Source organism: Psammomys obesus, unplaced genomic scaffold (assembly GCF_907164565.1).
Source record: "Psammomys obesus unplaced genomic scaffold, mPsaObe1.curated_primary_1811, whole genome shotgun sequence".
Taxonomy (NCBI): domain Eukaryota; kingdom Metazoa; phylum Chordata; class Mammalia; order Rodentia; family Muridae; genus Psammomys; species Psammomys obesus.
This window is the reverse complement of record NW_026596039.1, coordinates 4095665-4107665: the sequence shown is the minus strand read 5'-3', so window position 1 is coordinate 4107665 and position 12001 is coordinate 4095665. Positions and strand designations below refer to the sequence as shown.

Genomic DNA, 12001 nt, shown 5'->3' with positions numbered 1-12001 from the left:
AGGGAACAGAATTTAAAATAGTGAAAAAATGTAACATGCAGTATTTGTATTTCATGTGTATGTATGTTCATTCGCAGTCATGAAGATCTTTGTATACATAGGATACCTTAACATTTTCATGACCCCAGCAATGGCTTAAAATCTGTACAATGCAACGTGGAATACTCAGCATTATGTTAAGTGTTCTGTTCTATCAGTCAGTCTGTATTCTATAAAAAGGTCCTATTCAAGGGCAATGTTCAGTGACTGAATCGTGGAATTACCAAGGATTCTGTGAAGTCTTGCAAATTGAAGCCTTATGGCAGGACAGTTTTGTGAGCTTTGTATGGTGTGTGGCTGATCCACTCTGTGCAGGCTTAAAGCTACAGACAGGCTCTGCTGTATCTCTGTCACACAGCTTTCTCCCTTTTTACCTCCACCACCCTCCCCATGTCCAGGTTCCACTGTCACACACTATCCTTCCTCATCTGATAGCCACAGAATGTCTGTAGAAATTGTAGAACGAGTGTCCTGTACCAAGAAGCGAGCTCAAGGCTGATGTTGTAAAAAGGAGGAACTGAGTCACAGACTACTTTGTGCTTTCAGTGGAGTCAGAGGGGGCTTGTTTTCTTTTCCTCGTGTTTTGAGGGACTGACATCTGGCACAGTTAATTTTCCTCTCCTCTTCCTTGGCAGCATCTTCCGGGCAGCCAGCAGCAGTCATCCGTCCAGCTCTGGGTCTCCTTTGGCCGGAAGCCTATGAGAGCAGCCCAGTTTGTCACAAAGCATCCTATTAATGTGAGTGAGGTCTGCTGCAAGGGGGGAGGGGGAAGATGATTGTCTCCAAGCATCATGGGAATGTCCTGTTGGCGTGAGCATTTACATTCTCCCTGTGGGCACCCTCTAGAGAGGGCTCTGAAGAGACTTGTTATACTCTGGGCCTGTTGGTCTGCTGTTATGCACTTCACTCTTTGAAGTGGAGCTGAATGGGAGTCCTTTTTTTTTTTTTTTTTTTTGCTTTAAGTGGAGTAGGATTGGCAGAAGAATTGGTGCCGGTCAGTGGCCTCATATGCCAGTCCTCAAGCAATGGGAAACTTGTGCATGGCACTTATTAATCACATGCTATATTCCTTGCAGATGGCTAAGGTTCCAAAAGGGAATACATCTGGGTTCTACTTTGTAGAAACAGGTTAGAAAGACCAAGAACAGAGTAGAGAAAGCATACATTGTCAGTGCTCAAATGAATTCAATATTAGCACACACAAATTGCTAGGGATGAGCAGTGTGGGTTTATCATGGGTCACCAGATTAATGCCTGCAGTGAGGAGGTTGCCTTGGAAGGCGTTGACATCAGCGGTTTTTTTGGTTGGTAGCTCAGTGGGTGTATGTATCAGGAATGATTATCAATTCTATCTAGTTGCTATGGGTTCTCCTTACGGGAAAGAGGAGAAAATGAAATGCTTCATCTATATTGTGCCTTGTGCTAATAAAAGGTCTGCTGGGGAAAATGAGGAAACATAATTACCAAAAAGAGGTTTCTAGGTCATTTATGGAGGTCAGAGGCCCATTCGTTTCTTGCACTTTACCAGCAAGCTCCATGTGTAGACCAGTCGTGGATACTTGGAAGGGAAAATCCTTTCAGCTTCTGTGTTGAGGTCGGGCCCTGGCTGCTGCCTTTATCCCCACTTCCATCCCTGGGATACTTGAAGTCATTGCTTTCATGTGTGTATAGAAAGCCCACGAGGATAATTGTGGTTTTGACCATTTGTTTCCTGACCTTGACTTCCAAAGGAGTATTACATCGCGGATGCCTCTGAGGACCAGGTGTTTGTGTGCGTGAGCCACAGCAACAACAGTACTAACCTCTACATTTCGGAGGCTGAGGGGCTGAAGTTCTCCCTGTCCTTGGAGAATGTGCTGTACTACAGCCCAGGAGGGGCTGGCAGTGACACCCTGGTGAGGTAAGGAGACAATTCCTCCACCCCACTGCCTGTCTGCTTGGGCCAGCAAGGCCACCACTGTCCTCTTACCTCAGTGGTTTGCGGTGTTAGCCATATGCATGACATTGCTTGAGATGCTTTCCAACTGTACCCCACTGCCATCCCTGGATCAGGTGTCCTCAGATTGCAGTTGAATCGGTCTGGGGTACAGTTCAGGTTGTTCCCCCAGGGAATTTTGGTGTCCTGCCAGGGCTGGGCACTGCTTAGGACCTCAGTTACTCTGTTAGCCACTGCCTTGGGTTTTGCGGCGTCTGATCCAATGGGAAAGAACAGTTGGAAGATAGCGTCACTTCAGGGAACACAGGGACCCTGCTTCCAAGTGACTGACTGACATCCTCTTTTAGAGGTAATTATAAGGTGGTGTGTGATAGCAAAGCCCCAGTGTCATTGACCCTTTAACTGGCAATCACAAGTGTAGGGCTGTTTGGTATTCCTAGTACTGGGCACCTTTTGATTACTACCTTCGCTGAGGAGCTTGGGAGCAGTTGAGGTCTCTGGATTTAATTTTTTTCTGGATGTTTGGCACATATGGAATCATTACAATGGTCTGTGGCCTTCTGTATCTGGCTTCTAGCATGTGTTCAAGATTTATTCCCATGAGCTGCATGTTAGCACCTCATTTCTTTTGTGGGTGTATAATAGAGTTTACTTGTTCTAATGATTAAATTGTGAACTATAGTCCCTCAGGTCTTTCAGTAACTTTAATTTCACCTTGGAGACGCCCATGGCTATGGAATGAATAACATACAACTTGCTGATGACTTCTCCATCTTCCTCATTTGTCAGCTATTCAGATGAATTTCTTGGTAGGACAGAGTGGGAGCCCAGCCTGGTGAGGACTACCAAGGAAGTAGTGACCTCAACCATGAGGACCTCAACAATGACACAACCATTGAGCTTTTCACACATATAAACTGCCTTTCATGTGTGACAGTTTTCTCTTGTGATGCCTGAATGTGTTATCCAGTTGAGAAACTGAAAATAGATTCATGTTGAGAGTGGTAGGACAATATCCTGTTCAGTTTTCTTCTTATTCTCATGTCTTATCTCAGGGTGACAGGGGTTCATGTGTGCTTAGTTGAATGGCCTGCTGTCATTTGTGGCTCAGTTTTAGGCAGATGAAATGGGGTCAGGGTGAGTTATCAGATGCACGGGCAGGCTGGTTTAGCATAAACTTCTCTGAGCTGAGTAGGGCAGTGTGATGCAGAGGAGCTGGCTCTCATTTCCTTACAGAAGAGGAATGAGAACTCTCTATAGGGAATTCCTCTGGCATTTGTGGGTTGTGCTTGGGTGAATCTCATGGAAAGCCATAGCTAGCTGTAGGGCTTTTGTAGGAACTAATGTGCTAACCATGTGGCAGACCCATAGGGGAAGCTTAAGAAGGAACACTTGGTTTAGTTGGTGGGGATGGCTGCCAGTGTATCGATTTTGTACAGGGTATAGCTGAAGGGGGCACCTAGTGAACTTTCTGGCAAGTGTCATCCCAAGACACCTGGGAAAGAAGGGAGAAGTGCTTTGGAGTGGGCTGGGGAGGAGATGATGGGAGAAAATGGGCTTTCAGAAGAGAATGCTGACATGAAATCTGTTGTTCTAGTGCAAGGTAAATAGGGAAATGAAGGCATGGAATGACATTAGAGTGGAGGATTGTGCGGTAAAAGCTGACAGGAATTAAATGCTAAGACTCCAGGAAGATGGGTAGGGAAAAGAACCAGGGTTTGTCTGAGAGAAACCACAAGCTTCCCACACGGGTGTAACAAGCAGTGTGCCTCAGGATGGCAGGTTTCCGAGGCAAGAGAACTGAGGTAAGCAGTGCCTGTTAGTCCACTCCCTAACAGAGGCCCAAGGAATCTCAACGGCAGAGGGTTTGGTCTACTCCCCACATCTTTTGGGTGACTTTGCACATTCTGCTAACCAAGAACATCTTTGTTGGTACAACTTATTTATTTTTTCCCTTTCCTGCAACAGAGGTTGCTGTGTGGGTCCCCATGTCTGAAGTGATACAACCATCATCCAGCTCAGGGGATTCCTATGACATATGATGGGGAGTGGGGAGCAGGGAGCAGTTTTCTGCTTTATTGCGCAGCACCCCAGTTTTAAAAGCTGCACACATGAAACCACAGTGACCATTCCTCAAGGGCGTTCTATCTGTAACGAGTGCAGCATGTTTGTGAAAACCCCCCTCAGCGGAGCAGGTAAAACCTGCTTTTAGCAAGTGCAGCCCTGGGCTTTAGAGAGCCACCCTTGCTGCCTGGACTGTTCCACTGTGAATCAGCAATAGATGCTTCTGCAACTCCTGACAGGCAACACTGTGGTGTTTCTTTCTAGAGGTCAGATTAGACCATGAGCCTCAGCACTGTAACAATGCTTCCCACTTGTCCAGGCTTCCTGAAGGATTTGCATCAATATTCAGAGTGAAGAAATGATGTGGCTCTGTCAATTTCTTTATGACATCTTCCTCATTGTAAATGTCCTTTGAGGGGTTGTTGGTTGGCTGACAACCCTGGCCCTTAAAAACAGTATATTTTTTAAGAGCACGTTATTTCACACTAAAGAAACGAGGTATGGTGCATGTTACATGGGTGAACCTTGTAAACACGTAAGTGAAAGTAACGAGAATATTGCATGATTCAATTTATACGGAGTAGCCAGGCCAGATAGAGACAAATTCATAGAGACAGGTCCGTAGAGACAGAAAGCAAATCTGTGGTTACCAAGGCCTGGGAACGGAAGGAAAAGCAGACAGTGCCTGCCAATAATGAAAATGTCCTGGAGGGACTCACGTTGCACAACATGGTGAATGTACTTAATGCCGTGGTATTGTGTGCTTTAAGATAGTTCAATATTATGCCACACACAATGTAAAATGCCAAGCAAATGCCAATCCCAGGCTATGGCTGCTTCTTTTTCTTTGCCTGCAGGTATTTTGCAAATGAGCCATTTGCCGACTTCCACCGTGTGGAGGGCTTACAAGGGGTCTACATTGCCACCCTGATTAATGGTTCTATAAATGAGGAGAACATGAGGTCGGTCATCACCTTCGACAAAGGGGGAACCTGGGAATTTCTTCAGGCCCCAGCCTTCACAGGATATGGAGAAAAAATCGATTGTGAGGTAGAGCTGCCTTAATCTTGTTTGGCTTTTTTTCTTTCTTTCTTTCTTTTTTTTGATACAAAACAGAGAGCTCTGGTCTACAGCCGTTTTCCATATTCAATATTTACAGGAAGCATGCAAGATGATAGAGCACACTGTTAATACCACAGGGAACAAACTTTCATATGCACATCTGCCCTTTTGGGTTCCTGGTTCCACACTAAGGCATCACGGGGGCTTTGATAAACTCAGAGGGGTACCACGGGGTACTGAAGACTTACTTTTCTGGTATTGGAGATTGAACCCAGGGCCACCCACAGGCTAAACAAGTGTTTGACTACTGAGCTACACCTTTAGCCCACTATCTCAAGTTTGGTTTTGTTATGAGATGGACTCTTGCTATGTAGCCCAGGATGGTCTCGAATTTGTTATGTTGCCCTAGTTGGTCTCAAACTTGCAGTTTTTCTACCTTAGCCTCCTAAGTAGCTAGAGTACTGGGTTTATAGCCTCTGCTGCCACACCCAGCTTAACTTAAAAGTTTTGAATGAAGTACTGAGATCAACGTTTGTTAGACTTTATGTCAGTTGCCCGACTAATGAGCTTGAGTTAGTTTACAACTTTGTTGTGAAGGCATAGCATGTTTCTTTTGAGGGTATTACATCTTTGGGAAGCTGGAGTTCTGTGAGCCAGTTTTCCCAGTGGGAAAATCAGAGTGGGATGGAAAATGAGGGTGAGTCAGGTGTTGGTGGTACACGTCTTTAATCCCAGCACTTGGGAGGCAGAGGCAGGCAGATCTCTATGAGTCTGAGGTCAGCCTGGTTTACAAGGCAAGTTCCAGGACGGATTTTCCAGGAAACTCTGTCTCAGGAAAAAAAAAAAAAACAAATAAAAAGAATACTTCCCCCAACAACAACAATCCTCCCAAAAGAAAAAAGAAAGAAAGAAAAGAAAAGAAATAAAGAAAATGAAGGGTAGGATTGCAAAGGATTTCAAAATTTGAGAAGTTGTGTCGTGCCTAGCAGGTTTGTGTATTCCATTAGCAGGATTTAGGATTGCGTAAACATGAAGTGGAATGCCCCCCCCCCCCACCAGTTTTATGTTTACAACTGTTTCAAACTGATGCTCTTTTATTAGGACAGACACACACACACACAGGCACACACACACACACAGTTTAGACTTAACTTTAAAAGACACATGATGATGATATTTCATTTCTTCTGGTCTGGAATGACTATAAGAAATGACAACACCAATTTTATTTTAAACCTACAGTGTTTAAGAATGAGTATAATGTTCCCTGTTTATGAGCCTATCTGAAAAGCTAAGCATTTTAAACTGTATTGCTTGGTCTCACTAAGTGTCATGAATTGATTGTTGTTCTCCTGGTCTCTTGTGACGCCCACACATTTATTTCTATTTCACCGGAGGGATTTGGCAAGCAGAAGGAAACCAGAAAAAGAAATCAGAGTTAAGTTTTGGTGCAGCCATATTTAGTTCCAATCTTTTGAATTTTTGAATCATTTTTTCTTGGTAAGCTATGTTGTCTCCCTTGTGTTTCTTATCTGTATTTCTCCCCTGGGAAGATCCTTTTGGGGAGTCTTTCCCTAGAGCACGCTTCCCAATGTTTCATCTTTTTGGCCACACATGTTGTTTTACCGCATGAAATCTAACTTTGGAAAGAGGCTGGCTATAAACTGACATGGGTAAACACCTAGACAATTCCCCTTCCTCAATATTTAGGACCTTAGAAGCTTGGTCTATCTTGATATGGATGTGTCTAGGCAGTTTTGACATTGCCATCGCAGGAAAGAGCTTGAACAGATTATTAGTGGCATTATTTCTCAGACTGGTCAGCTTGTAACTGTAGGACTGTCAATCAGCTTTTAGTTTCTATTTTTAGTTTAGGTGGTGGTTGGGACCTTCTCCCTTTTGCTGTGACCGAATAGCTAATAAGGAACAACTTTAGGAAGAAAGGGTTTATTAATTGGCTCAAGACTTGGAGGGAACAATCCATCGTAGTAGGGGAGGATCAGTGCTGGTGCTAGCTTTGTTTTCTCATTTCTCCCTTCCATTCTCAATTTAGCCTCACTGGAAGCTCCTTCACAGACACACCCAGAGGTATATCTTTTAGTTGATTCTGGTTCCAATCATATTGACCATGAATAGTAACCATTATAGGTTATATGTTAGTTTTCTGTCACCGGGACAAAAATGCCTGAAAAAACAAATCAGCTTATGATGTAGAAAGACTGAATTGGCCCCATGGTTTCAGAAGTATAAGTAGCTTTTGTCTGAGCTTGCTTGGCTCTATTGCTTGGCTCTATTCTTGGCTCTATTGGGCCACTGGCAAGACTGAACATCCTGGAAGCATAAGCTTGCTCGACCATGGCAGACATTAAATGGATAAAAGAAATCCAAAGAGAAAGGGGCCAAGGTCTTCATGTCCTCTTCAAAGGCATACCGAATGACAACTTTTTGGCGCTAAGCCCCATCAGCTAAAGATCCTGCAACTTTCCAAAAGTACCAAAATCTTGTGACAAGATCTCTAGAATAGAGATCTTGGAGACTATTTCAATCCAAACCAATAAGAGGTGGAAAAAAAGAATATATAGTAATATATATGATGAAAACATGATGGTCCAAGATCCAGAAACATTTCTAAGGATCAACTTTCTTATAGGAATGAAAAAGGAAGTAGTCAAGGAAAGCTTCTTTGAGCCAACCTTATTTTTTCCTGTTTTTAATTGACCAAACCAGGAGGCTGACAAGATTGGTTTGCTAGAAGGATCTTTCTTTCTGTGATAAAAAGAAGATTGGACAAACCTTGTCATCATTTTTACCTGTGCCATGAACACAGATATGTCTGAAATATTTCAGACATCATTTTCTGACCAGGAGAATGAGACAGAAGCATTTACGGTGGCCTACAGGAATGTCATCAACAGTGAGAAAGCCAGCTTTGATGCCACTAAAGCCTGTATCTGTGTACACACGTGGGACACGCCTTTAAAGTTCCCACATGATCCCCATGGCATTCATATTGCACATTTTACATGTCTGGTCATTTACCAAGGAGACTTCTCGACTTCTGCTTCTTTTTCTTCTGACAAAACTTCTAGGATCCTATCTTAGACACATCTCCCTGACACTGAAGGTCACCACATAATTTTACTCTTCTGTATTTCTGAGTCCCTGGGTGACACCAGCAGTGGAGTGCTTTTCTTCTCTACCTGAGTGGACACCGGTTTATAATTGAGGTTCTCAGGACTTTACATTATTCTCCTCTTTTCTTCAGTGGTAGGCATTTGTGTTGGTTCAGAAGATAAGCTCTGTCTAGGGAGATTGAGAGACCACTGTGTTGGAAGCCAGGTTTTTTTTTTTTCTGGGTCAGACCCTCTTCTGGGTCTTGCTTGCTTGTCATCAGATAGACTCTTGGGTTTGGGGAAGTCCCAGGCATGTGTTGGATGCTGATCCCATCTGGAAATTTCTTTCTGAAGCTTTCCCAGGGCTGTTCCCTCCATCTGGCCCAGCGCCTCAGTCAACTGCTCAACCTCCAACTTCGGAGGATGCCTATCCTGTCCAAGGAGTCGGCCCCTGGCCTCATCATTGCCACTGGTAAGTGTACCAGGGGCTCCTGTGGGTTGGTTACGTTCAGCCAGATATACAGTGATCATCCACACCTCCAGCAGTGACAGTGCCTCATGGCTTTAAGATGTCACACCAGTGATTAGCTACTACTCAGGATGTTTGGTTGAGCGAGATGTATTTCTGGCATATTCTTGAATGAATAGTCATTCTTCCTTTTGTGTTTCAGGCTCAGTGGGGAAGAACTTGGCCAGCAAGACCAATGTGTACATCTCCAGCAGTGCTGGAGCCAGGTGGAGAGAGGTCAGTTCCTGGTCCCGCGATTCTTCTTTGTGTGAGCATGTGGGCTGTGCATCAATGTTTCAGGGACACAGTGGTCCCTGGTGGTGGCCTGTGAGGTTCCATGTGATCCACATGTTTATGCAGGAACCCAGGGCCCCACAGATGAGCTAACCCCACTCCTGTGTTTTCACACCCTATAATGCACTCATGATTTGTGCCAAAATATCACTTTAAATAAAAAAGTCCTTTTCAGTTTTTATTAGAAACAACTGCGAATTTGACCACGTTTTCCAGGATTATGGATTCCATGGGGCCAACCTTCCATGAGCCAACCTTATTTTTTCCTGTTTTTAATTGACCAAACCAGGAGGCTGACAAGAATCTGTTTTGCTTACTTCTTGAGCCTGGGACTGTAACAGTGTCTGGCTTAGAGAAAATGCCCAGTAATATTTGGTGAATGTGTCAGCGAACTACAATGCAGTTGTGGTGGGTCTGACACTGCTCATTTCCCCTATTTTTCTGAGCCGTGCTGGCTAGTCCTTTCGTCTTCCCCATGCTAGGGAAGGGGGCTTGTTTTAACACTGTATAACCCATTTGAATCTTGACCACTGACCATGCCCGTTCTCAAGGGGCAGCTAGTTCTCCAGCCCAAGTCACTATTTCAGCTGTGGCCTCAGATGTTAGAGAGTTCCCAAAATTGTGAAAAAAGGCTTTGGGCCTCCTGTGACTTAGAAAGCCAAAGGAAGTACATGTGGTCTTATTCTGTAGGGATTGAGGCCTGCACTGACCCCAGAGATGGTTGCTGACACCCCAGCAGATCCCTGTACAGGCTGGCTTGGGGAGTCAGCAGCCACAGCCTCTGCCCTCACAGTGCTTCTTAGAGAGAATGCAGCATGCATGCTTTCACATTTAATCTGCAATATGTAAAGCAGTAATGTTACAGTTTGGCTCTTCGTGATTTGTAAACATTGCCCTTCTATTTTATCTCATATGTGGCCCAAGGTTATCATTCCTCTAAATGAGAGAGGGAGGAGGACGAAAACTCTGTGTGTGTATGTGTGTGTGTGTGTGTGTGTGTGTGTGCGCGCATGCATGAATGTACATGGGTATGTATGCATACGTGTGTACAACTTAAGGGTTCTATTCAGAATGATAGAAAATACAAGCCTATATTCATATAAAGGAAGCTATCAGGAAACACTGGTCAAACAAGAGTTGGAGGTTTGGAATTTTCAGGTCGTCCTTGGCCTGTCCCATGGGGAGGATGGAACAGCTGTTTCCCTGTCTGCAGAGCTGTTGCTTCCTTTGGAGTGAGATGTCCTCTTACCAGCAGAGAGGCCTGCGGGCTTTTAGCACCTTCTGCTGCTGGGGACAACAGGGACTAGAACATCTGCAAGTGATTTCCTTTGGGTAGAGAATCCTGTGCTGCTCCTCCTCCGGTAGAGCAGCGTTGCCTGGCCGTTGCCAGGGCAGCTGTCAGAGACTCCCTCCAGGCACACGTAATACCTGCCAGGAAGTAGTCAGCACCCAAGGGACCTCATTTTGGGAACCAGCAGAGCAGGAACTGGGGATGAGAGGTAGAACTTACCTGTGAGGGTGCATCAGAGTTCCCGTGGGCTGCCTTCACCGCAGAGGCCCCATGCGGGAAGTGCGTAAACCACCACCTAACTGGGGGAGGAAGGACACAGGTGACAGATTGCTGCAGGGAACACTGGCGACCATGGTTTCTGGTTGTCCTCCAACTAGCTAGTAAATTCTCTGATCCCCACGATTCCTTCTTCCTTCTTCTTCCACAACAGCTTTACAGATCTGTGAGCTATAGCAAGTCTATGTTAAAGTGCTCAGTTTGATAAGGGCTATCCCTCATCTCCACAAATTCTAATAGCAAACATCGCCCCAAGTATCGTTGTCACCCTTGTCTCCACCCTTGTCACTGTCTGCATCCACCTCTACAAATTGTTAGCAAGCCTGGAATTCTATACAAGAACCGTTCTGTATTCATAAAATGTTTATTCTGCTTTCCTGGATTCCGTCACTCATGGGAATTTGAAGCTCATCCAAGAGGCTGAGGCCCTTTTCTGTTTTACTGCTGGGTTTTGTCCCTGTCATAGGGATATCAGTGTTTGCTTATCTGATCAAATCTAATTTTTTTAACCTACTTATCAATCCTTAGAATGGTCAAGCTGTTTTAATTTCTGATACTGTATTTTTCTATTTTTTTTTGTGTGTGTGAGTCCTATAGTTTCAAGCTGTGTTTACACATGTGATTCATTTAATTTCTAAATGTGTCATAAAAGAAGATTGCCACCACATTTTTAAAAAAACGTTTTAATCTGGTTGAGCCACTTTTTGACATCTCCTTTGCTATCCATTTAATCCATTTGTTGAGAAGACTTCTTTTTCCCTTGTTGAGTTGCCCTGGTACCTCTTTGAAAATTCAATTTGTCATGTACATGTGGGTACATTTGAGACTTTCTGCTTTGTTCCATTGGGCTACGTGTCTGTCTTTTCACCACTACCATATTGTCTTGATTACCAAAGCCTTATAGCAAGTGTTGGAATCAATTAGGATAAGGCCTTTGCTTATTTTCAAGATTGCTCTCATTATTGAAAGTCCTTTGTGTCTCTGCATACCCTGTCAGTTTTGCTAGGACTTTCGCTGGGTGGTGCATTAAATTCATAGATCAATTTCAGGGTAAATTGACATCTTAATAACATTGAGTCTTTTGATCCACAATTGTAGCCAATTTCTCCATGCCTTCTCTCATTTCTCTTGATAGCTTTAAATTTCCAAGGTAGAAGTCTTGTGTGGCATTTCGTCCAGTTGTTCACACTGGAATTCATAATCTTACTGTCTCTGCCTCCTGAGTGCTGGCACTACAAGCTCATGCCACCATGGCTGACTCCATCTTTCTTTCCTTTCTTTTCCTTAACCCTGGAGATTGAATTCAGGGCTTTACACATACTAGGAATTTACTCCACTGAGCTACACCCCCAGTAGTGTATATATATATATATATATATATATATATATATATATATATATATATATATATATGTGGA

The 12001-nt window shown here is 44.0% G+C and overlaps 1 protein-coding gene across 2 annotated transcripts in view; it reads left to right on the top strand.

Moving 5' to 3' along the window:
• Nucleotides 1–12001, top strand: part of Sorl1 (sortilin related receptor 1) — a 166560-nt gene that overhangs the window by 53227 nt on the left and 101332 nt on the right. For both annotated transcript variants that reach the window (XM_055621821.1, XM_055621819.1), the window contains exons 7-11: nt 675–776; nt 1770–1939; nt 4897–5089; nt 8569–8686; nt 8886–8959. In XM_055621821.1, coding sequence (XP_055477796.1) covers nt 675–776; nt 1770–1939; nt 4897–5089; nt 8569–8686; nt 8886–8959 — 657 coding nt within the window. The remainder of the gene's footprint in view (nt 1–674; nt 777–1769; nt 1940–4896; nt 5090–8568; nt 8687–8885; nt 8960–12001) is intronic.